The following is a 27,603-nucleotide window of genomic DNA, read 5'->3' as shown; positions in this document are numbered from 1 at the left end:
GAAATGAATTAAAATTTAGATACAAAGAAGGAAAAAAATAACATGAAACAAAAGGAAATAAAAGGAATTCCTGCGCTGTGTATTTGTTGACATTCATGTGATATGTAAATCACTGGGTATCCAGCATACTTATTTCCCTCTTGGGAATTCTTGAATTAAACATTAAAAGATAGATTTTAATGAATGAGGGCATGTACCAATTGAATTTTCTACAGATTTTTTTTAAGCAACGGGGACAGCGGAAGACTCTCTTTTCTGTTAAGGATAAAAGGAGGTGAGAGAAAGAAGTGACTGAACTACATTTCTTAGAAGTGCATAAATGCACTTGAGTGAAATAGACACTTTAAGAAATAATGATATTTTTATCTTTGCGAGAATTAGTGACAAATTTCAAGCACACTATCGTTTTCTTTATCCAACTTTGGATTTATTGGGTCAAATTTCGAATCAGCTCATTCCTTCTATGGTGTTTTGGCTCAAGCACCTAACATTTTATCAGTGAACAATGCTTACTGCATCCCAATTTAATAAGTATATTTGCAATCTTCCACAGGAAGGTTATCTCATGCAAGAAATGACTCAGGGAACTCTTTATGCGCTGACATTTATGAGTAAAATGATTTCCTTTCAATCTGATCATACTTTAAACTTTTATCAACATAAAAGATAAAAAGAAAGGACTGGGTAACACTAAACCATTAATCATTTATTTAATTAAATAAAGTGTTTATAAATAAGAATGCCCTGAAGTTTATTTACCAGCACATGGTAGTTCTAGCGGAGTTAGCACTCTCCAATAAATATAGGTCCAGTTTAACAAGTTCAGGGTTGGCTTGTTTTGGATATTCTTTCATTAAAAAAAAAATAAAGCTGAAAATAGAGAACAGGCTGACAGTGACCAGAGGGGAGAGGGGAGGGAATTTCAGGGGAAATAAGGGAGGGATTAAGAGGAACCTATATAAAGGATACATGGACAACAACTGAGAAGGGTGGAAATGGGAGGGAGGGGGGAGGATGGGGGGTGGGATGGGATGGGAGTAATAGAAAACTGTACTTGAAAAATAATTAAATAAAAAAATTAAAAAAAAAATAAATAAAGCTGAGGCTCTACTTTTACTGAATCTTAACTTTCTCTAAAGGTAAACACTATCCTGAAGTAATTATGCTTTTTTGTACTTCATAGGTGTGTTGTGTGTGTATCCAGTATATAATAATATTGTATTACTTCAACAAAATTTAGGTAACTATTAAATAATTTATGTATATGCCTACAAGTATTTTTCCCATGAATATATTTTTCCATTATTCACCTCTTCAATGAATTGAGACCTAGTTTTTCAATCTCACTGCAATATAATATTCCACTATAGATTGCTCTTCAATGTTTTTTCACTATTACAAGCAGTAACATAGTAAACATTACCACATGACTCCTGACTTTTGGAGACTCACATACAGGTGGAATTTAGGCACACATAGTCATCCCCCCTTATCTGTGGTTTCACTTTCCACAGTTTCAGTTACCCATGTTCATCCACCCTGGATGGGAAAATAGGGACTGAAAAGTTGCAGAAATTAGCAAATGATGCATTTTCAATTGCACACCAGTCTGAGTATCGTGATGAAATCTCCCAGCTTGCTGTTCTTTCTCAACCGGGATGTAAATTGTCACTTTTTCCAGGTTATGCACACTGAATGTGCAACCTGCCTATGAGGCACATAGTAGCCATCCCAGCTGTAGATGGACCTCCACAATGTTGCAGTGTTTATGTTGAAGTAACCTTTAAAGTACCCTAATGCTATATCGCAATGCCAAGGTCATTCACCTTACTTCATTTCATCATGTAGGCCTTTTACCATCTTATATCATCACAAGAGAAGGGTGAGTATAGCACAATGTTTTAAAAGACCACAATCACATAATTTTATTACAGTATTTTGTTATTTTCTATTTTATTAGTTATTGTTGTTGATCTCTTACTGTGCCTTATATGTAAATTGAAACTTATCTAGGTGTGTATGTGTATGAAAATGAAGCAGAGTATCTACAAGGTGGGTCTGCTTGAAATTTTAAGCAACCACTAGAATTTTGGTTAGTATCCCCACACATGTAAAGTGGGGCTACCGCACTTCTAAAGTTTTCTCCGACTTGAGCTTGTCCTTAGCACTGTATACAAATTCTGTTTAAAGCACTTCCTCATGAATTGTTGGTAATATCAGTAGTTTAAGTAGTTTACAGTCTTGATATCTGTGAAACAGTAGCTGAAATGTACACTTTCCCAGCTCCTGGAAAGAATAATATTGTTGACTGTGTTTCATAGTGGTAGATATTTTTTCTTACTCTGAAAGGCCTTTATACTTTGGAAATTTATGACCTGTATTAATTGCCTTTTTCATTAAGACAAGTAAGAAAATAAAAGTAATGAACATGAAGGAGATGCTACATTTTTTAATAAGTTGGAAGTAAGGCAGAAGAATTTTCAGTCATTTGGTACAGTTGGTATATGGGTGATAGGACCTACAACTATGCAAAACGTGGCTTTCATAGAATTTTAGCGATCTGAAATTGATATCAGAGATGACGCTAATTTGTCAGAGTTGTCGGTTATTTCCTAACTGATTTTGAGCTATTGTACATTTTTGTGGTAATAAAAATAAAAATTCACTAAGAAGGGATTTTTTGCCATTAACTTGCTTTTTTAACTTTATAATACATAAAATAAGGTATAACGCTCTAATTAAAGTATTTTGAAAACATTATCATTTTTGACATCAAATGAGAATTAAAATAGTTTTAGCTTCAAAGTTTTTTGTCCCTTTTGTCACTTAATTATAACCAGTGTTAAGTGACAGCAAACACTGAAGTAATGGATACAAGAGTGGGTACTTTATTTTTTCACTTCATGGTCCTGATGCGTAGGCGAGTCATATGGTGTAAGTATGTGTTTAAGTGTCTGTTCCTTACTGTTCATGTAATTTTAATAGTGCCCCTTTTCATTTTCAGTATTGCCCCAACTGTGACAGTTTCTCAAACACAAATAACTTTTGATAAGTGAAAAATAATACATACATCATCGGTTGACTACTTACCGAGTGCCAAGCGTTAGACTAAGTCATGGTGTGGGTATTTACAATAATACAATTTGATGTATAGTAGCACATACTGTATTTTATGTAAAAAAATTGGAATTCAGAAAGGGTAATTTGCCCAGTAATGGTCAGTATCAAATTAAAGAAGTCTTACTCATCTATATAATCTCAGTGCCTAAGAGAGTAACCATCTACTAAGAGATTTTGAAAACATTTTTTTTAGTGCCTGAGAGAAAGACAGTGATTTTCAACCCTTTCATCTCATCACATAAACAAATTACTTACATTCTATGGCACACCAAAGATGTATTTTTGCCAATGACAAAAAAAAAATAGGTATAATTTTGATTCATTTTAATGGGACGAGTATAGTTGTGTTGGCTGTTGTCTTTTTTTTTTAATTTGACCATTTGAGGGAAAAGAGGCCAGTGTCCCTGAGTAAGCAGTCAAGTATTGCATGTTTTAATTTAAAAATTCTCGTGGCGTGTCAGTTGAAAATCATTGATGTGGAAAAACAGATTCTAAAAAAAGCCCATAGTACTTGTCAAAGCAAAGAAATTGAGGAATGAGATATGTTGTGACTTTGATTATTCTTATACTATTCCTGCGTTACCATTTCCATGTTTGTTTCTGAGAGGTTTTCTTAGGCTCCGGCAAGAAAGAAATGCCAATCAGCCATAAAATAGGCAATAAAGAGCTTTATTGGGGTTTGCGCACCCGGGTGAGATTCTCCCAGTCTGCAGGATGAGGCCGGGAGAAGTCATGCCCGAGCAGGGAATGTAGTGGGGTTTTATTTTCGTTGGCTCCCCGTGGGAGCTGGGGATTGGTGCCCTCTGAACAAAGAAGCAGTACAGCATTGGTGGTCTCTTCCTTGGACTCAGGTTACTGTGAGGATGTCCGTCTTGGCAAAGTCCAGCCGGAGCTTCCTCCTATCCCCACCCACCCTAACAGTTTCGTGCTAGGGCCTTCTGTCTGAGAAAATGATGAGTCTGTTTGTTTTAGTAAAGTCCCTGTGTTTCTGTTTCTTTATGTTTTTTATTTGAGGAAGGACATTATTTTAAATGTGAACATTTTAAGGCAGAAATTACTGCTCTTTAGAGTATAGTAAATAACTTTTTAATGGATCCAAAGGGTGTAGTAGGTTACTTAACTAGGACGCAGATGTGTAACTGTCCAATTTAAGAGCGGGGGGTGGGGGGGATTGTAGCAAAGAGATTGATAATTTCTGTAAACAGGACAAAAATATATAAAAATAGTCCATTTGTTTAAATATGAAAAACTATATATTAAATTAATGTTAACATTTTGTCTTTTTTAAATTGCATTATTATCTTTTTATAGCTCAGGAACAAAATAGTCAAAGATTGTGAATAACTGAACAAATGAGTGAATGAATGAATAAACAAATAAAATAACATTGAACTATTCCTGTTTTATAGCCACAGTCATAAAGGTGACTTTTATGTTTTTTTAAATAAAGGAGACTTTTAAGATAAATCACAGCACCACCCACCAAATGACACTCCATTAATACCACAATTCCAAGAGCTATCTAGTTAATAGTCTTTAAGTAGGTGGAAAATTGCCTAATTATAAGCCTTAAAAACATCTGCTACCTTCAAATACAGGCACTCCTTAAGGAACGGGAAACACACAGAAGGGTATCACACGACTTAAGACAAGACAGAGTATCACGGATATTTTTTTAAAAAGGAAACAATAAGAGACACCATTTCCAAAAAACAAAAGATGTGACTTGTGGTAGACCGCTCTGCCTGTTTTTAGGAATTGTATCTCCACCCCTTATGGCTAAGGGCAAGGGATGATCTTTGGAATGCGAGCCGCAGGAGACAAAGCTTATCTCTGCTAACAATGTCTGCCTCAGTCTCCTCTCCCTGCCCCCAAAGCTTGGTCAGAAGTCAGTCACAGGTAAGACCCCTCACAGCAGGGGGCAAGCTAAGCCAGACTCGATCACTTGGGCGGCCTTCATGGAAGGACTGGGGTGGGGGGCTGCGACTGGGAGCAATGGACTCTCACCCCCAGGTTTTGTCAAAGCCCAAGTCCCAGTGTTCTCTGGGAGAAGCGCTCCTGGCTCTAATCCCCTTAAGCCTGAATACCTGTTGGGGAGGGGTGCAGCACCTTGTCTTGCTAGGGCGTGTCTGGCATCACAAAGACTTCCTGATAAACCTGTCTGCTAAGAGTGCTTTCATTCATATGATAAGGGTTCCAGAGGAAATGAGTATGTCTCCCAAAGTTTTTGCAACTCTCTTCCTGAAAGACACTGACTCAGACTCTGAAGCCCTCAGATTTCTTTGAAATGTTATCTATTGTTTGATCCTTGCCTCCTGCATTCCTGTGTATTAGAAACCAATAAAAGGCCCTGGAAGAGGGCGCTCCGGGCCTTTTTCTCCTCGGAGAAACTGGCCACACCTCACCTCTCCTCCCTAAGCAGATCACATCATATCTTGGTCATGATTCATTCTCATCCGTGGCAATGGCAGGGACTCGAGAGAGAAGTTGTCCCCACAGTGACTTTTTCATGATAAAGCCTTGTGGAGTAGACCAGATATTTCTTTGAAGAATTAGATACTTTTAAAAAAGATTTTATTTATTCATTCTTAGAGAAAGGGTAAGGAAGGAAGAGAGGGAGAGAAACATCAAAGTGTGGTTGCCTCTCGCACATCCCCTCACCAGGACCTGACCCCCACACACCCCAGGCATGTGCCCTGACTGGGAATTGAACTAGTGACTGGTTTTCAGGGCAGCACTCAATCCACTGGGCCACACCAGCCAGGGTGTGTTAGATACTTTTTAAACACAAATTTAAGACTTCCTCCTTTAGTTTGTAGAAGCAGCTAGTAGACTTGTCATATTTGCTTATATACTCAGTGTTTTAGCTGCCATAAAATTTATTATTATTTTTGTGAAAATACAATTGTGAATACTGGAAAGCTTCTTCACCAATATGGAAAATTACTTAGATTTTATTCAAAATTCAACACATTCAAATTACACAACTTATACAATTGTAAACCGTGCTATATAGGTATCTACTGTGCTATATAGGTATTTAACTTGCTTTATCTATAGGCTATTTTGTAATACTACATTTCACTCATTTAAGTGAAATTTAACTGACTCCCCACAGGTGTTTTGAAATATATACATTTCGGCTCTGTTCTCCAAATTCTAAATTTGTTGAGAAAATAGAAACACAGAACATAATTATGAAACTGAGAATAAGTGGTATCTAAATTAACAGAGTGTAAGTAGGATATGAAAGATGTGTGTGAGAACATAAAAGTACAAGGCAACAATAAAGTATATGTGCTCAAGTTGGGAAGAATGTTTCTTTATCTAGTCGTCTCTGCCTTTGTTTCTAGCCTCCTTTCTCCTTTGACTCGGTCACTTCAAAATTCTTTATCTTTTAAAGTTGTTAGTCATACTTATTTCAGTATCCTTATTCTAAATTCTTCATAAAATTCCATTTCTGTTTTTCATATACCTCCTAGTGGCCAGTAAAAAATAGAGAAAGAAAAAATGTGGTTAAATCTGTGGACAGTACAAAAAATTTAATGTATGTTTACAACTGTGTTTCCGAGGGAAGACCAAGTTGTTTCTCTAGTCACGCGTTTTTAATTATTACGGGCATTTTATTCTTTGGCATTTACATGTAAGCTTTCACAAAAGTTTTTGTGGTGCTGGCTTAATAATCTTTGCTCTTGTGATAAGAAAGTGGAGCATCTATCATTTCTCCTGTCTTTGTTCTAGGTTNTTATCTAGTCGTCTCTGCCTTTGTTTCTAGCCTCCTTTCTCCTTTGACTCGGTCACTTCAAAATTCTTTATCTTTTAAAGTTGTTAGTCATACTTATTTCAATATCCTTATTCTAAATTCTTCATAAAATTCCATTTCTGTTTTTTATATACCTCCTAGTGGCCAGTAAAAAATAGAGAAAGAAAAAATGTGGTTAAATCTGTGGACAGTACAAAAAATTTAACATGTGTTTACAACTGTGTTTCCGAGGGAAGACCAAGTTGTTTCTCTAGTCACGCGTTTTTAATTATTACGGGCATTTTATTCTTTGGCATTTACACGTAAGCTTTCACAAAAGTTTTTGTGGTGCTGGCTTAATAATCTGCTCTTGTGATAAGAAAGTGGAACATCTATCATTTCTCCTGTCTTTGTTCTAGGTTAAGAAAAAGACCCCTTTGAAAGGGAAACCTTACTGTAGGCATCCTGTGTACTCCGCTCTCTTAGTCAGTAGTTGTTTTGTTTTTGTTTTTGTTATTTTCCCCCCTCAGGAGGAGGTAGAAACAACTAAAAAAAATCAAGAGGAATCTGAGCATTCATCAAAGCCACTTGAAAAGTACTTTTAATTATCTTTGGAAAGCCTCTATTCCACATTGATAATTCCTAGTTTCTGATACCTAAGTGATTTCAAAAGGGAAAATATTATACAACATCAGATTTGTAAACTTAATTTAAACTTATTTTTCTATTTATACATTTGTTTAAAAATAACATTTTTTAATCACTTGGCAAAACTTAGTATCTCTCAGAATGTGTTTTTAGCCCAGCTACCCTGACATCTAGCCATATATTATTTACCAAGGCTGACATCCGAAGAACTATAGGATAATTAACCAGATCCCCTCCAATACAACAACAAAGATAAATAAGTACCAGAGCAAGTGAGAAAGCACCATTAATCTTTGTTTTCTTACTTTGCTGCTTCAAAGCTCAAGCTCCTTGTCAGTGTGACAATGTTACCATTAGGAGTTATTTTACATGAACCACGGGGCAAAGGAAAATGCTTTCAAAGTTGTCTTGAATATCTCTATCTCTATCTCTATCTCTATCTCTATCTCTATCTCTATATCATCTATATCTATCTGTATGCATGCACACATACAGCATATAACATAATGTAAATATGTGACATAAAATGATATAGTGTAATATAATGTTTATATATTTTATTATGCTTTGATATGTTGAATGTTATATAATTTATGGTACATTATATTAAATAACATACCATTAGATGTTATATATTATCTTACATTACAATAATATCTATTACATTGGTCTAACTTCTGGTACTCTGTGATTAACTATTAAGAGTAAAGAAAATAGATTATGAAAAACAAAATCCACTAAATTGATTCTAAATTAGCAGCCACCTGATGATGCTTTTCTTTTACACTGTTCCCTCTTTTTGCTGATTATGCCTTTTAGACCCCTGTGACACATCCTCAATTCCCAGAGCTCCACTTATACCGCCAGTGGTTTAAAATGTGTAATGTGAGACCGCCTTACTTAGACGATTGCATACATTCTATTGAACCATTTTAACTTCAGCGAATTGGATGAATAGGAAGCAGAAAGGAAGAGTTAATGAAGAACAGATCCCATGGTCTGTGTATGGAAAGTGTCATGGGTAGGGGATGTTGGTGAAACATGAACAGCTGTAAGTTCCTTGGGAACTAAACCGGTGACTCTGGTAGTTCTGGTATGTTAACTAAGATTCTTATGTCATCCTCATGTGTAATAGGAGACATGGAGTCTTCTTTAATGTGAATATTGGATGAGCCAGATGATACTTTACCCTGTTCTTCAGAACCACAGAGCTCAGACCACATGTTATGACAAATTGAATTGTAGGACTCGATACTCCGCATAGCTAATTTTGATGGCGAGATGATTTGGAAAGGCCCAATAGTGCTCTTTTAATTATATTTTAAGATACAGATCATTCTTTTGCTTACCAGTATGAAAAATAGTTGGGACTGATGAGAAAAGTATAAAAGAATGTTGACTTTGAGTAAGTCACAAGCAATAATGGAGAAGATGTCTATTTATAGAGTTCATTTACAGTAATCAATTACTTAGAAGAACCCAGGAGATGGGGGAGGAAAGAGAGAACCCCCATCGACAGCCTCCCTGGAAAATTTGGAACACATTAGAGGCAGTGCCAGGACAGGCCTCATATTTTTTAATGGTCGAGGCAATTTTAAGTCAGCTAGGAAGGTCTTAGACTTTTTTATGTTGGTTTAAGTTTCAAAAATCTGTTTTGAGATTTACAACTATTTGTTAAATAAAAAGAATATTTTGATGGACTATGAAATTTAAAAAGAAGGAAAAAAGTTGAGTTACATAATGATTTTCAGAATCAGAGCTTCACAAATCAAGCTCTAGCAGCTCTAAATCTGAGAAGCACAAATAGTGGGTTGAACATCTGCTGCTGAACTTGCTGCAGGCTAGTACTTTATAACACATTTATGGCAGGCCATGGAAAATGGATTCGTCAGGGTGGGAATGGTAGCTGCATTACATAATGAAGAGAAAGGGAAATGTTTACTTTTGCTTCCCTGTTGAGCAAACCTAAGCAACAGTAACTCTCAAATGATCAGGACCAGAGTAGCTTAGGTTTGGCATTTCTATAAAGCTTTTTTTAATTTGGCAGAAACTTGGACACACAAAGTAAATCTACACATTGGAAGGAATTATACTGTGGACTAGGATATAAAAAAAACAGCCTGTACATTTCAGGTTTCATCGCTTGCTTTCAGTCTCGTGGTGATGATAGTTAATAATTGCATAATTGAAATTTGCGAAGAGAGGAGAACTTAAACATCTTTGCCTCCCACCCCCCAAAAAATGTAGGTTCAAAAAAGATACTGTAGGAGTTCTTCTAGCAGCCAAAGTAGAAAATAAAATCTGTCACAGGGAGAATGGTCTAGAAAATTCTGTGAAAAGCAAGAGGACAGCTCCCTCATATGGAAGCCCTTTAGTGGGAGAGCATGTGAGAGAGGTCCCATCACACTAGACAGTGAGTGCCGTCAGCAGAGAACCATGTATTTGTTAGAACAAGAGGAGAGAGGGGAAGTGGAGGAGACTGAGGGTCCAGGGGAGTGGACTACTAACTGGAAGTACACCAAGGACCACAGTGAAAAGTTTTCAGGAACTGTGAAAGTGAGGGAGATGGAATCAATAAAGAGGGAATGCTTACAGTTATGAAAATAAAATAATTCATGAGGAAAAGGATGAAGTGGGAGGTACAGTATGATGATTTATGCAAAGCATTTCTGACCAGACCAGAATATAGTACGTATTCAACAAATGTCACATATTGACTTTCACTATATAGATAAATGTAAAAAGTAGTTTCCCATTGAACTTTTGATTTATCATGAAAAAATCATAACACAAATTAAAATAATTTAGAAGACTAGGCAAAGATACATTATTGAAATATCTTACTAAAATTTTAAATGAATTTAAATCAACCCATTCAGTTGATGCCTGTTTCTAGGCAGAGTTACAATGACCATAGAGAAACCAAACACACAAAAATATGATTCAGAAGTGCTTAGAAGAAGTCTTTATGGGAAATACTTTGCTACAAAATATGATTTATTAGCATTAAGAATGCTTCCATTTTCAACTTTAAATATGCAATGTATCTGAGGAATAGTTTATACAAATAAAGAATTCCTACTATGGGATCACATAAATGAGAATCTATTAAGAATATTTAGTTGCTTAAGAACAGCATGCATAACTTCTTACTGCTTTAGACTAGAGTCCTAAAATGTGGAGAGAGCAAACACATATGACATAAATCATTAAAATAAATTCTCCCAAACGTCATATTTCCTAACCACAAATTACTCCAATTGTCCAAACCACATCATAATTTAAGAATATCTCTTTCTCTGTAGGCTCGGCGCCAAATCTGCATGGCACGTTTGATCACAGAACTGAAGACTCGGTTCTAGGATACCATCACACATCTGGCTTTTAGAAAATCAGGGTTCTTTTTTCCCTAGATTTTCCCAGTAGATTAATTTTTAAAGTTTGCATAGAGGATAGACCTGGACAAAGTTAGGTGTATTTTATGTTTAATGTTCATGATGATGTTTAAATGATTTATAAAATCTATATAAAACACGATATCATTACACTAAAAATGTGTATTAACATTTAAATAGTTTATGACATATAATTTTTATACTTTTTTCTGTATTGTGTGTTATCATTGGCAGTGCTGTGCTTACTGATATGTTAAATATTCTTAATAGTAAATACTGTTAATGATAGATTTAGTGCAGTTTTAAGTAAAATACTTAAAGTATCATGATACTTTAAGCATCATGACATAGTGATTACTTACCAAAAAACAACTTTTTTAAAATTTCAACCCTGTTGACTTTCATCATAATTGTTTATAAAAATGCCATTATGCCAGAGAAAGACAAATATCATGCAATTTTACTTATATGTGGAATCGAATGAACACACTGAACTAACAAGCAAATGGACACAGGCTCCTAGATAGAGAGAGGGATGACAGCTCTGGGGGAAGGAAGTGCGGGAGTGGAGAGATCAAGCAAGAAGGAAAAAGGACTCATGGACGTGGACAACAGTGTGGTGATTGCAGCGGGTGGGTAGGGGATGAAAGGGGGTTAAACGGTAACAAAAAAGTCCAATATTTTTTTTATTTGCCATTATGAGATGGAAAGTTTTAACAGTTTAAAGAGAAAAAATGGAAGTGTTGCTTAGACAATTTAAGACATGATTTCATTTTGGCTACCTTTGAAGATAACATGTTAGGGAACCAAGCCAGGTGGTGTTGGTCCAACCAAGTCTGAATCTTTTTTCAGAAACAAAAAGGAAAAGTGGAAAGAGAAAGCTGGCTATTGCATTTTGTGAAATGGGGCTGAAAAAGCCTGAATCCTTTCAAGGAAAAAAGGATGTAAAGGAAAATACCAGGTTGGGGGACAGACATCTGGTTGCACAGAGCTGAGTATGAGTCCCTCTGCTTGTCAGTAAGTTTTAAGAGTATAGCTGACTTAAGTGTAAAATGAAGATGATAATATTTACCTGATGAGCTTCTTGAGAGTTTTAAATGACAAAATGGAATTGAAGTATATCTTAGTAAATTGAAACATTGAGGAAAAATAATTATTAGTGAATGAACAGTGTGGTGATGTTGGGAGGTGGGTTTGGTGGAGGTGGAAGAGTGTATAAGAGGGGTAAAAACTAATGGAAAAATACAATAAGAATGAAAAGAAAAAGAAAAGTTAACAGCTATGCTTTGAGTCTCTTAATATTGTCTTTGTATTTTAAGAACCCAGCCAAAGACAACCAACCACGTCAGAAATTGTATGTGTTGGGTGGTCACAGTGGAGACCCATCTTTTCTTCTCCATGCACACTCTATCCCATGGAGACTTTATTTAGACCCAAGTCCTTAAACGCACACTCTAACTCTAGCCCAGACTTCTCTCTCAAATCCTAGCATCACCTATCTAGCAGTGTAATTGATGTCCCTTAAATGTTTCATACACAGTGCATCTAAAACTGCTCTTCCCCTGAAATCCTGTGCTATCGAAAATTTTTTTTTTATATTAGATGAGGACAAAATCACCCTTCATTTCCTCAAAATCATTCTTTACTCCTGGCTTGATCTTATACTCCAATTTCAGTCAGTCCACAAATCCTGTTGTCTCTACCTAACTATATGCAGCATTCAGTGGCTTCACACCACTTCACCACCACCATCCTGGACCAAACCAACACCATCTTTCTGTTGGATTATTGTGTTAGCATTTTAATTGTTCTCTTTGCTTTCCCTCTTCATCTACTAAAGTTAGTTCTCAAGACAGAAACCACAGTGATCCTCTAAAAGCTTATTATGCCACTTCGCTGACTAGAAAGTGAACATTTTTACTAGGCCTCGGAGCCTTGCATGATCTGTTGCCAATTGCCCATCTGACCTCATTTCCTAATACACTTTACTTCACTCACTCTGCTCCAGGCCTCTGGCTCCTTTCTGTGCCATGAAATACTAAGGATGCTCTTCCTAAGACACATATATTATTAGATAACTTTTTTACCTCCTTTAAAACTTTACTGAGCCATCTTTTTCTCAATACCCTAGCTGCCCATACTTTATTCAGTAAGAGATTTTTTATAGATTTTATTTATTCATTTTTAGAGAGAGGGAAAGAAAGTGAGAAAGAGAAGGAGAGGAACATCAGTGTGTGGTTGCCTCTTGTGAGCCCCGTACTGGGGACCTGGCCTCCAACCCAGGGATGTGCCCTGACTGGGAATCGAACTGGTGACCCTTTGGTTTAGCTGGCACACAACCCACTGAGCCCCACCAGAGAGGGCAGGAGATCTTTTTATTCATATTTAAAAATAGACATCACTTTTCTCAGGTAGCCTACCTTTATCCCTTTCTACCTCTCACCATTGAGTACTCTTCTGATTTTTCTTTCAAGTTCTGTCTTTTTACCCCTCTACATACTTCTGCATAGGACATGCCTGGCTCATAGAACTCAATAACCCTTAGTAAAATGAAGTAGTGTACATATGCACATAGAACCCGAAACCGTGTTTCAGACTGAAATGCACAGAAAAACAAAGGTAGCCTAGAAAAGAAGTAACAGAAATGGAAAATGTGTGACAATTAATTGGGAAAATTAGATTTTTTTGTCAAGAATTTGGGAAATAAATGACCTTATACAAAATAAATTTTAATGCAACATGCATTATTTGAAAAGTAATTAGTTTAAACTTCTAAGGAATGATGTTATATATCAATATAATTGAATTCCTTAAAAATCTTATATAAATTAGTCACAATGTCAGCTAAGTTTTTTTAAAGATTTTATTTAATTATTTTTATTTTATTTTTTAAAGATTTTATTTATTTATTTTTAGAGGGGAAAGGAAGGAGAGAGGGAGAGAAATATCAATGTATGGTGGGTCCCCCACCAATGTATGGTGGGCCTCTCGTGGGTCCCCTGTTGGGAACTGGCCTGAAACACAGGCATGTGCCCTGACTGGGGATCGAACTGCGATACTCTGGTTCGCAGGCCTGCGCTCAATCCACTGAACTACACCAGCTGGGGCAATTTTTATTTAATTATTTTTAAAGAAAGGGGAAGAGAGGGAGAAAAACAGGGAAAGAAACATGATTCATGATTCATGTTTCTTTCCCTGTCACACACCTGCAACTGGAGACCCAGCCGCAGCCAAGGTATGGGCCCTGACTGGGAACTGAACCAGTGAATTTCAGTTCGCAGGCCAGCAGCGCTCAATCCACTGAGCCACACAGGCCAGAGCTCAGCTAAGAATTCAAAAATTTCTCCTATAATAGTTGAAAATAGGTTAACTTTTCATTTTTTATAAGATTAAAAATACCTATAGAATTAGGGACATTGATTGGAAAGGAATTAAATAATTCTAATCATTCTGAGTGTCTTATTGAGATATACACAGAAATAAACACACATAATGCATTTTACAGTATGATCAGTAGAAATTTTCAGAACTCAGTATTTGACATAGTCTCAATAACGTAATTTTACTATTACCATATAGATATTTGAAAATGCAAAAAGTAATCATCATAACTATTCATCACATAAATATACTTTGGAAAAGACTGATGGTGTGTTAACCCATATATTCTTGAGAGATGTTCTTGAGGTAACTATATTGAGAGTTTAAACATTTATCATAAAGATAATTCTTGAAAAGACGTGATTTAATCCATGCCATCCCAAACTAATGACCATTCTCCCACCCTGCCCTACACTTACACATCTTTCTTCAAATAACGATATTGGTCAGCTTGGCCTGTCCTAACAACCTCACGGATTGAGGGGCTTACACAGCAGAAGGGTATTTATTTCAATTCTGGCATCTGGGATGTCCAAGATCAAAGTGACAGCTGATTCAGTTCCTAGAAAAGGCTCCCTTCCTGGCTTGCAGATATCTGCCTTTGACTTTTCCTCAGTACATCTGCGAGAGAGGGAAAGGGAGAGAGAGAGACAAGACAGAAAGAGACAGAGAGAGAGAAAGAAAATCTCCCTCTTCTTATAAGACCACTAATCCCATATGAAGACCCCACTATCATGAATTCATCTAACCCTAATTACCTCCCAAAGGCCTCTTCTCCAAATATCATTGCATTGGGGGCTATGGCTACACATATGAATTTTCAGCAGGACAAAAATATTAGCTCATAAAATGCTTTACCTTCAGTATCAATAGTCTAGGTTTCATGATGTAAAGATAAATGCCAATTTTGGAGGTTCATGATTTAAAATGAAATACAATAAAAGTAAAAAAGAAGAAAAAAATATAAACCTTGAGGCTCTAAAACATGCACATGCTTTTAACAGCTTCTATTGCCTGTAACTATTAGGTTAGTCATTTGATATTATTAAAGTTATAGTCTCTCAGAAGAAAGTGTTTTCCTAAAACTGAGAATAGTTAATTAGGCAGAGTGGCTGTTTTCCAGAAACAAAGAAGATGGCACCTCAGGACCTATCAGGAAGAGAGAGGAGCAAAGGTAAGAAAGCTTAGCTCTGTTACCAGATTCACTGCACTAAAATCCCAGATTCTCCACTTGCTGGCTGGTTGTAAGAAATTAGGCGTGTTGCTTAGCCTCGTATCTATAAAATGGAAGTAGCAATACTGCTGATTTTACTATTATTATGTTAATTAAATGACCTGAATCTGCATACAGTTTCACTCACTGACTAACACTTGTGGACATGCTGAAAATATGCCAGTTTGTTTTATTGGTATAGTTAAGTTTATTATTTCTACATCACATGATTATAAAAAAGAGAATGTTCAGAGGGATGGTTACACAATGGCAATCATGAGGGTCAATGAAAAAGGAATATGCTTTAAAATGCAATCTCTTTTAGGCTCTGGCTGGGCAGCTCAGTTGGTTAAAAAATTATCCCAGTATCTCAAGGTTGTAAGTTTGATCTCCAGTGAGGGCACGTACGAAAATCATCCAATGAATCAATGGGTCAGAGGAGCAACAAATCTCCCTCACACACTTTCTCAAATCAAGAAAAAAATTTTAAAAATGTATAATCCTATTTGGGTAAAGACTATATATAACCTTGAAGTCTGAGTTTCCATATTACAAAATAAAGAATCTGCTTTCCAATCATCCCTTGAGATCAGCCATTTGGAGTTATTGTTTTTCTGGCATCTTTTTTCTCTCTACTCTGGCTTCCAAAAAAAAGCCATAATCTATTCTGGGTTTGAAATCGAGATTGCCAGATAGCTAACACATAAAAATCAACACTAGGTATGATTGAGTAAGTCTACAGTACTGATCATATTAAACTAGGAAGAAAAGATATGTGAGTTAAACATATAAAATAAAAATAATAAAATATATACTGCCATGAAATATATTTGAGAGTATGCCCAGGTGTGGTGTCAGAAATAAGGTATATTATCAAAAGAGAGTCTTTACCAAATTATTTTGCTCACACATTTCCCATTCTGTGGATAAAAAATTATGCCCCTAAATGTTGACATCTGAAATTGTCTAATTTGAGACCCAGTAGGACACTTACACACTGAAAATTAGGGATAGATAAATGACTGTTTTTGCCAAATGAAATGCATTATCCAGCTGCTTTTGCTAATTTACAGACTTTCAATTCAGAAGAACATTTTATAGATATGGCTTGATCATTTGCAAAATGGCTCAATTCATTTTAACTTTCAGACTACAATTTGGAGAAAACAGGTTTAGAACAATTGTATGTCTTATGTTTTCTCTTATACTTCCTTCATTATATGTACATCTATAACCACAGATATGACATATCTAACATTCCAAGTGGGCTTTACTTCAAATAAGGGATTTAAAATTTTTTAAAGTAAATTAGAGTTTTTGGATACCTGATATAGTTAATTCTTCTATATCTATCTATGCTTTTTAAAGAACTGCATTGTTAATACTGTAATCTCAAATTATAATGAATCTAGGAGAAATGTAATAACTGATGCATTTATACTACATATATTACAAATAATGATTTATTCTTTATTCCAAAACAGTACATGTTTTGTGTAGTTTTTCATCATTATCAAAGGAAATATAATTTTGTTACACATATAGTAGTGTTTTCTAAGTTAGTGAACTAAGATGTTAATGCCCAATGATACAAGGAGAACTGTTTATTGCAGAAAACACTCCTATAACCTTAATTGTCAAGGCCAAATCTTCCAAATACTTTCATAACAAAGGTTGCCTTAGATGCTTTTGTTCCTTCATAGAAATTTTATTAAATTAACTGAACATATTCACTTCATGATCCAAAATTGGACTTATTTTATGACCATACATAAATGAGTTAAACAAACTGGGTTTCACTGCCTGATCTAAAAAAAAATAAAAATAAAAATAAAGGGTAGTTGAAATTAAATACACGGCCCATAAGCTTTTCTTTAAATTACCGGATAAATCATGCAGCTTAATATTTAAACTGTTCATTCCACCTATCTAGTCAATAAACATTCATATTATGAATGTTGTTTAGAAAAGCACAAGACAGAACAACTGAATAATGAGGGCTATACAAGAATACTTTTTGATATTTCATGAGTAGTTAATTTTTCATCATATTCAACATAAAACAAGGTTAAAAGGCCTAAATGCCATCATATGTAATCAGCTTTACAAAAAAATCATCCTTACCTGAGATAAGAAAAAAACTTGAAGTAAGGTGTTTTGATATCCTTTATTTAAGAGAAGGTCATATGTTTTATTACCAGTAAGCAAATACTAAAATTTGTCATGATGTTTAGTGAGTTAATTACCCACAGATTTTTTCCTTTTATAGAAGTTTCCATAGTAAATCTATTCTCCAAAACATGGATTTCTGGCTTCTCTTTAAACTTACAAAAATATAAATATGAATTTTGTTTGTGAAAGCATAAATGAATTATAAACTTTGTATAGCAAATTAACCCATGAAAATATGTTGAAAACATTTGTAATTAAATTCTCAGAAAAGAGTTATTGAAAAGTTGATTTTCTCAATGTTTTATAATTATTTTTATAAAAAATATTGTATTTTTTTCATTACCATTTAGTCCTTTTATATCCCCTTCCTCCAGCAATCGCTACTTCATCCATGTCCATGAGTCCTTTTTCATTTTTGCTTGATTCCTCCCCCCAACCTCTGCCTCGATAGCTGTCACCCTGTTCTCTGTCAAAGAATCTGTCTCTATTTTTCTTGTTACTTCAGTTTTTTCATTATATTCCACATCTGAGTGAAATTATAAGACATTCGTCCTTCTCAGGCTGGCTTGTTTCACTTAGAATAATGTTCTCCAGGACCATCCATGCTGTTGCAAAGGGTAAAATTTTCTTTTATTTTTACAGCCAAGTAGTGTTTCATTGTGTAAATGTCCCATAGTTGTTTTATTCACTCATGTACTGATGGACACAAAAATGTATCAGTACAGAAAGATTTAATGTATTTAATATATTCTTTTTCTGTAATTATTTTATAATATTAGAGTTAGCCATATGTCTTTCAGTAATTTAAACTTATATTTCAATTAGCTTTCCATTTAAATATGTTTAAATACTTTCTTCTTTTTCTCTTTGCTAGCTTTGAAGAGGTATTGCTTAATTTTAGAGTTACAAGTTGAAAATCTAGTTGTATCAGTTTTCTAATCCAATACTTATTTTTATACTGAACAGATATTTTAAATATAAGGATAAATTTACTCTTATGGATAAATTTTGATATAAATATTATTGGATATATTTTGAATTGTAATTTTTTACAGCATGTTGAGTTACATTGATTTACTTAATGAACACATCTTTTAAAATGGGCTAAGCTATATGTGGTGCTTAATTGTGAAAGATCTATTTAAAAACAAATTTAACTTAAATTATATTCTCTGATAGTTCACATATGATAAAACCAAGGTAAAATTTTTTCATAGTTATTTTCTGTCACTTTTAATAAAGCATAATTGGATACATTCAATAATGTGTTTGAATATCAATTATATCTGTAACACTATAAAAACCAAATGTTTGCATTTTTATTTTCATTTCCCTCATTTAAATATATATATATAAATATATATATAATATATATTTATATATATAAATATATAAATTATATATATTTAAATATATATAAATATATTTAATAATATAAATATTTAATAAATATAAATAAATATATATATATGTTTAAATGCTCTATGCATTTAAAAATGCATAAGGGGGATTATAAGTCTAAATTACCAAAACAGTGGTTTCTACATTAACTTGTTTTTAAATTTTCTTAGTGACCATATTCTGGATTGTTGACTTTGCATTATATAATTAATTTACTTAAGTATTCCAAGTGTGATGGGCCTTTAAGTACAAAATGTGTTGGAAACGCTAAAGAAATTTAACTGATTTTTTTTTGTAATGTGAAAAAAGAATCCTAAATTGTTAGTTGAACCATTTTTGGTAATTTTGAGGACTCAAAAAAAAAGGTTTCTAATCAGATTATATACCACCTTCCCATAATTTAACAAATGGAAGCCTATATTAATTTTCATATCAATGGCATACTTTTCTGGCTATATTGAATAACTATATTTTAGTTATAAAATATTAGTTATTAAATAAAATAACTAGTTTAGTTATATTATTTTATTATTTTATTTATTTATTTATTTATCATTTTATTTATTATTATTTATTTTATTTATTATTTATTTTATTAAATAAAATAACTAGTTTAGTTATAAAATATTAACATCCTTGTTTTTGAAGTAATAAATATGAGACCTAGAGTGTTGGTAGTTTCTGCAAAACTACTAATGTAGCCAGTATAGATATAATCCATATTATTTTTTAACTTGCCTGGACTTAACATTTAAATAATTCAGGTTAATCAGCTTTTATTAAGTTCCTGTCATTTCATTTAGCCCTAAGTACCCTGAGAAATGCACTGTTTTCAACAATAAATACTAATAAACATGTACTCACTTTGAGGGACTATGCTCCACATGAAAATCAAATGAACAGATTTCAGAACAGGGGAAAGAAGAGGAATGGTGGTCAAGGAACATGTGTAAAGAACTGATGGACAAAGCCAAAGGGAGGAAGGATTGAGGGTGGGAGGGGAGGATAAGTGGGGTGGAGGGAAAGTAGTGACATGAAAATAAAGACAACTGTACTTGAACAAGCAAAAATATTTTTGAAAAGAATATTTTTATGAGTTGAGAGCAGATAAGAATTCTATACATAAAATAGGACAACATTTTTGCAATCTTCAAAGACAAACACTATAAACATGGCTCAAAGCTCCTAGGGATGTATAAGAAAATTAAATTTAAAATTAATACAATTTAAAATTAAATAAAATTCTATTTTATCATGGGAGTCAGCACATGCATCATGGACAAGGTAGCACTAAAATCAACCAGAAAACAGGACAGAACAGCAGTTACTAAAAATAATTCCCTTCCCTCCAGAGGCTTGCCAAAATAGCCTTATCTAACGTGTTAACGTAGTATGTATTTTTCCCTCCTACTCCTTTCTCACTTAAATGAATTTGCATAGTATTTTCCAAATAATGTTTAGGTAATGTACAAGTATCATGCGAAACAACTTTACTCCAGAAACTTTCTTTATTTTGAATGAAATAGATCAATGTGGAATTTATATAACTTTTACTATTTACCAAAGTAATTATTTGTTAATTTTGTCATGATCAAAATGTAAAAAGTCAGTTTTGCTCTTTTTAGTTATTTTTGTTTCCCAAAATATCCTGTAACTTCAGGTTGTGGTGTGTGATTGTTACTTTCTCGCCACTGTGCGAACATTTCTTGTCACAGTGCTCGACAGAAAGAGCACAATGAAAATAATAAATAAATAAATAATGCCTACAATTTATTTTCCAAATGCATTCATATTAAATCCAGTTCCTTATAGTGGTGGAGAACAAGTGTCTCTTGTGTGTGTCTGTGTGTGACTCACATTTCCTGTCTTTTGACCTGGAATGCTTTTTCTGCAATATTCAGAGGCAGGTAGAGATGTTCCTCAAGCCCAGGAAATCATAAGTAGATTAGCATGGATGGAGATGATGAGTGTTGCAGGAGACCTCATTTGAAAAGACTCTTACATATTGTGCGTAGATATGTAAGCTGTGCTAGCATTTTGTAATAAAACTGACTGGAGCTTCCCCAGAAGATGGCTAGATCAAGTGCTGCTGAGAAGTATGGCAACAGGTGACTGCAATCTTAAGGAAAGCAGTTCTGGTTGAGCAGTTTCATTGGAGTGGAGCGCTTCAGTGTGTGATTTAAAATGAGGAGGTAGAGATGCATGTATGGAAACTAACTTAAGAAATCACGTTCTGAAAGGGAACAAAACTATGTGGAAGCTGTAGGGATGATTAGGATCAAGTAAGATGGATAGTTGTGTTGTTGTTCTTTATTTTGCTTTTCTTTGCTTTCCTTCCAAAGTTCTGGGCTCATGTGAGTGACTGACTAGGTGTGTGTGTGGGAGGAGGGCATAGGAGCAAGGACACGTTTCCATTTTAACAGGAAGATAGGTAAAGAAGGTAAGTATAAGTGTGTACAGGTTTGGAGAGTTTGTGGTGCAAAAATAACAAAGTTCCTCATGGATGACTACTGTTTTCACAGCAAATCAGAGGGGGAACCTCCCCCCAAACAGAATTTATTTATTAAAAATTGCATACTTATCCTTTCATGTTTAAATTTCAGTAACCTTCAAAGTACTCTCCATTTGATACAATACACCTATTAAGAAATTTTTCTCCACTGCTTGAGTTTTTGAACTTGTTGATTTTGATGCCTTTTAGTACTTGTGCTGTTTCACTTCTTCCACTTCTGCAAAATGTTTCCCTTTGAGTGTTTTTTAATAGGAGAAAAAAAAAACATGGCTCAGGGAGAGATCAGGTGAATAGAGAGAGTGGGACATGGGGGACATGCCATTTTTTGGACAAAAACTTCCGAACACTCAGCCTGATATGGGCAGGTACACACCTAAATCACCTGTACGACATGGGCAAACATGTTGAAAAAGTCTTTCAATAGTGGGGGAAGCCTGTACTTAAGGGGCCCGCCCTCTGGAAGATAATTCTAGTTTTTTAGGCCCCTCGTTGCATACCAGCTAAGTGTCACAAAAGAACAAATCTTGTAAGGATTTAGAAGAAAGAGGTGAAGTTAGAAGCAATCATGTTAATGCTAGGAACTGAAATTAACTAAGGAAGTAATACAATGCTTAATTTGACTATTAGCATTGAACCAAATCTGTCTGGAAAAAGCCCAACCATTGTCAATATAATGAGAATGTAGAGGGTTTGTAACCTGTACATTGATGTAACCTGGCAGACAAAGAGAGTGAACTGGAATGTATATGCATGAACAATGATGACTTCACTGTACCAGTCAGTGGAGGTGGTAGACACCTTTGAGTGAACATGTGTACTCTTTGGCTATCACATTCAAAATGAATGAGTGAGTAAAGCAACCAATCTGCACTGCATTTTGTGTTAAGCTTGAACATTCCTCCACGGAAACTATTAGGATGATACAAAAGGCCACAGCTGTGCACCTGCTCATGCATCATGTTTTTTGGTGAAATAGCAAATCACCCAGGTGAATCAGGCCCACTACAGCCCAGATTCATCACCCTGTGATTTCTGATTTTCCCCAAACTAAAATCACCTTTGAAAGGGAAGAGATATCAGACTGTCAGTGAGATTCAGGAAAATACAGCAGGGCAGCTAATGTATAGGAAGAACTGTGTGAGGTTCCAAGGTGCCTACTTTGAGGGGACTGAGGAGTCATTGCCCTGTGTACAATGTTTCTTGAATCTTGTATCTTCTTCAATCAGTGTCTCTTTATCATAGTATATGGCTGGACACTTTCTGGACAGACATTCGTATGTCCCATTTGAATTTGAGACTGTGATATGAAGGCAATGAAAAATTGTGGTTTTGTGGTATTTTTATTGGATAACATTGAATCCCACAGTTTTTCTCTCTGTATCTCTATGTGGATTTCTGTAGCTAACCTCAAATTTAAAAAATTCTTTAAACATAATCATTATCTTCCCACAAACACATTCCACGTCTAGTATTTTCTATCTCAGAAACAGCAGCAGTATATCCTGTGTGGTTTAAGGCAAACAGTTCAGAGTCATTCTTAAAATCTCTTACTCACTCATCTGACCCATTAAATAGACCATAAAATCTTGTTGATTTTACTCCATGCTTATCTCCTGATCTCACCTGCTCTCATTTATGACCATTGGAACCATGCTGGCAATGCAAGAGTTCCTTTTGGAATTAATGCAATAGAAAAAAGGGTCAACTGCCCCCATCCATGCCCCTCTTCAATCCGTTACCCATGCTGTTAGTAAATGATTTCTTTAAAACCACTTTGATCTTATTATTCCCCTGCTTATATCTTTGTAATGACCTGCCTTTATTCATCAATTAAAGTTCCAAATAATAACAATCATAAGGTGTTTGTGACTTGGTTTCTCCTTTCCTATCTGACTTTATCTCTGCCACTTTAGTCCTACTATCTGCCTGATCAATTATTTAGCGTCCCCCATCACCCTATTTATCTCCACCTCTTTCAGTCCTTTGAAAAGATCCTTCCCTCTAAGGCACTGCAATACTCCTATTCAATTGGATGATATTACTAATCTTTTACAACTCAGTAGAAATTCAGCTTCCTTAGAAAAGTCTTCTTTGATATTCCAGTCTAAGATGTTTCCCTAATCAGTGTGGCTTGGTTGGAGCATCATCCCATACACCGAAAGGTTACAGGTTCGATTCCTGGTCAGGGCATGTGCCTTGATTTGTAATCAGTCCAGGCACATACAATCCTCATTCCAGCATGTACAGAAAGCAACCAATTGATGCTTCTCTCTCACAATGAATCAATGATTCTTCTCTCTCTCTTTTGTTATCTTTTGAAAAGCTATGAAAAAAATGTTTTCAGGTGAGGATTAAAAAAAGCAGATTCTGATGTTCAATCTCATAGCTGTCTTTTGTAGTATAATGATATTTATAACTATTTACGAAATACCTTTTAGACTTATAAAGGCAGGGTCATTTCTATATTGTTTATCTCTAACCCAGTAGCAAGCAAAATTTCTGGCTTGACACACCTGCTGAAAGAATTCTGTGAGATTATTGAACAGAAAGATACATGTATCATTTTTTTATTTAGATTTATATTATTTCCTATTTCCACAGTTCCCGTGGAGGGCTGGTTGAACAGCAACTTTACACATGATATCATGCAAAGTCCTTAAGTTAAAAGGCACTCATTAAAAAGAAAAGAAATGACTTCTGTCTCATGAATGATAAATGAATTTCAAATATGCTGAATGAGTGGATTGGCACTTCACGTCTTTGAAAGCAAATAGTGTTTAATGTGGGAATAAAAGGATAAAAGAAAAAAATTGGATAAACTTGGCTTAGGCTGGTTCTCCCTGGTACAGCAATCCTATTATAAAAAATAATATTTTAAATATTTTCCTAATCACCTAATGTCAAGAATGCTCTTAATACTATCAAAAAGCTCTTATCTTTCTTCACACTCTCTCTGAATTTGTGAAAGCATTAAGGCTTTACTATCACTATAATTAGATCTACAGAGAAAAGTACCTTCTCAATTTTGTCAGGTCCTGATTATTCATAGTGATGGTAGAACACCTTTGCATAGATTACTAAAATCCCAGATCATTTATAGCACATGAAATTTAGCTCTAATTCATTGCATCTATCAAACATTTTTATCGAAATGCAAGTTTACCTTTGAGCTTCAGCACTTATTTATTCATGAATAAATGTTCTTAAATGTATATGCAGTGAATTTTAAGAACAGAAAAATACAAGTGGTTATTATCTTTGTGTGAACTAAGCATTACAAAGTAATCAGACCTTTAGCTTGGTTTCCATTGGCCTTCAATTGGCTCACACTGGGCAATTAGAATACTGAAGTCTGAGTTCATTAGCCCATGAGGAAAAAAGAAAGAGAAAAAAGCTTAGGGAATGAACAGAATAAAAAAATTTACTTCATTAGCACTTATTTACCTGAAAACCAACCTAGAAATGATAACAAAAATGTCAGAGAACATTTCCTTTATGTGATTCTAAATAGTTCAGTCACAAACTTCATGCCATGCCATTCATTCATTGGAGCACTATGTAACAATTTATGAATATATACTGCAATCACACACTGTGATGGGTATTATGAATTTAAAATGAAGTGAGACACATTTTCTGTCTTTTATAGAAAATTATAAGTAATTTAAGTTTGACCAGTATAAGAATAGCTGTATGTTAAAAAAAAATCCCAAGTGCAGTAATAGGTTAAAAAAAAAGGCCTAAAATCTAACTTTGCCTGTAATAAACATAACGTGAACAATGTACCAGCTCATTCATGCATTTCCCCAATCTAACAGAACTTCAAAGACTTTAGTACCTTCTAATTAATTAATTGATTAAATGACAAAATTTGAGCACTCACTGTGTACCATACCATTTTATGAACATAGAAAATTTGCATTTGTTCAACATAAGATGTGTCATTACAGAAAATGAAAATTATATTCAAAGCACTGCTTCAGTTTTAAATAAAAATAAGTCTTTGCTACATATTATAATATAATTCATTATAGGCTCCTATGGCATAAAAACCATTAAATAAACATAACAGTTCAAATATATTTAATTATAAAAACTTACATATTTGTTTATCTGAATGAATAGCCTGATGTTTGTGATTCAGAAGCTTTTGAAACAAAAATCAAAACTAATGCAAAGATTGTGTTATATGTAATCTGTGTTTACTAGTCAAAATAATGACATTACTCACAGAACAAACACCGCATCTGTTCCAGGGAAAAGCTTAGTCTCTTATTTCTTTTGACAGTGTGCAGACCTGGGTTCTTCAAAGCCTCACCTCACAGCCAGAGCTGCAGCAAATGTCCACCTCACAGTTACACCCATGAGGAAGCTTCAACCTCTTGTGTCTGTGAAAAGGATTATTTCAGGAGGGAGTCTGATCCACCCACAATGGCATGCACAAGTAAGAAAACCCACGAATATTGGTGATGCTAACTCACCATTTTGAAAAAACCCCTTTGGAGCCTGTTCCATTCTATTACCATTCCCCCTAAAACAGGCATAATGCTTAACTTTCCAATAAAATTTTTCACCATATTTCAGTCTTCTTGAGTAAGCACTGAACAAATTGAAGGCTTTTTAATCACTCACTGTGAGAAGCATCCATTTTCCCTAATTTCAAATTCAACATCTAAGACACATAGACATTTTACTTTTATTTTGAGTTCTTTTAGTGTTCATGGTAGCCAAACATAACTTTAATCAATCCATTTCCCTGTTCGTGGTAAATTTTCTTCTTCTTCCAAGCCAGCTTTCTAATCATATAAATATGCAGTCAATGACATTTTTGCCATTGCTCTGACTTGCCCCACTAATCTGTAAAAGCCAATGTGTAGGTCATTTACAATAGAAGACAAGACATTACAAGAACATAGGAAACTGGAGGTTGGCAAATCTGATCAAGTATAAAATATAAAAGCAAATTTTTTAGCTAGGATTTTCAAGCAGTTGCCATGTTTTTTTTATGAGTGAGTGTCCTTAACTATTATTACTTACATGATCAGATAATTGTATAATTACAGTACTGGATATTAAACACCCAATTTCAACATTTACAGTGAGTGTATTCACATCCATTCATGTTTTCACTTCTATTGTTTTTCTAGTGTTCCATATATTTCTGGGAAGGGAACAAATTTATATATTTGTGTGTTTCATGACAATACTTTCATATTTTTTATACAGCCATGGCCTCTACAGCAAGTCAAAAAAAAAAAAACTAAAAGAGAAGAAAAGTGGATCCCTTTTCCCTGTAACAGTCAATTGTCATGACTTGCTTTGTTTGATGATTTTAGATTCCATTACATTGTGCTTGCTCTCAAAGGTGATGGCAGATTTTTGAAATTTAGTATTTATTAGTATTAAATATAAAGAGACATATAATTCCTTAAATTAAATAAACACATTGAAATTTTATCTGAATTTCAGTGTCTGAATTTCATAGTGTCAGTGAAACATTCTTATAATTTTCAATGTTTTATATTGCTTGGCTTTACATTGGTACAGATCATTATTTCATCATAAGACATAATTTTATGGGTTAAGTGATTACTAATTATAAACAATTTCTCTTCAAATGGGTAAATACCATTATTATATATACTTTTGGGAGAATGCATGTGAATAGAGGAGAGATAAACTATGATTGAATATGATGTGTTTTGGCTGCAGTGGAGATTATTTTGATTATTTAGAGCAAAAGAATGCCCATGTAATGGGGGAAATTTTGGGTACACAGTAGCAGAATTGTAAATTAGGGAGAGAAGATTGTGTCTTGAAGTACTTTTAAAATTCATTGATTTATTTTTAAGTGGTCCAGCCATTATCTTTCTCTTTCTTAGCATTAATGTGAACCTTCCTTTCTGTAAGTTTGGTAGATCTGGGAATGAAGAGAGCCTGTGGTCAGATGGCAAAGGCTCCTTAGCACTCTTGTAGGACCTGAGGCTTCTTATTTTGTTTGTCTCCAGTTGTGTGAATT

The 27,603-nt window shown here is 34.4% G+C and overlaps 1 protein-coding gene across 2 annotated transcripts in view; it reads left to right on the top strand.

Moving 5' to 3' along the window:
* EPHA5 (EPH receptor A5) overlaps positions 1–27,603 on the top strand; it is a 333,428-nt gene that overhangs the window by 143,128 nt on the left and 162,697 nt on the right. For both annotated transcript variants that reach the window (XM_037029906.1, XM_037029905.1), the window contains exon 4: positions 25,873–26,028. In XM_037029906.1, the coding sequence (XP_036885801.1) occupies positions 25,873–26,028 (156 nt within the window). The remainder of the gene's footprint in view (positions 1–25,872; positions 26,029–27,603) is intronic.

The sequence above is a fragment of the Sturnira hondurensis genome, unplaced genomic scaffold, assembly GCF_014824575.4.
Source record: "Sturnira hondurensis isolate 20B ecotype Veracruz unplaced genomic scaffold, ASM1482457v3 Scaffold0020579, whole genome shotgun sequence".
Taxonomy (NCBI): domain Eukaryota; kingdom Metazoa; phylum Chordata; class Mammalia; order Chiroptera; family Phyllostomidae; genus Sturnira; species Sturnira hondurensis.
Note: the sequence above shows the minus strand (reverse complement) of the source record. Positions and strands in the feature narration are given on the sequence as shown.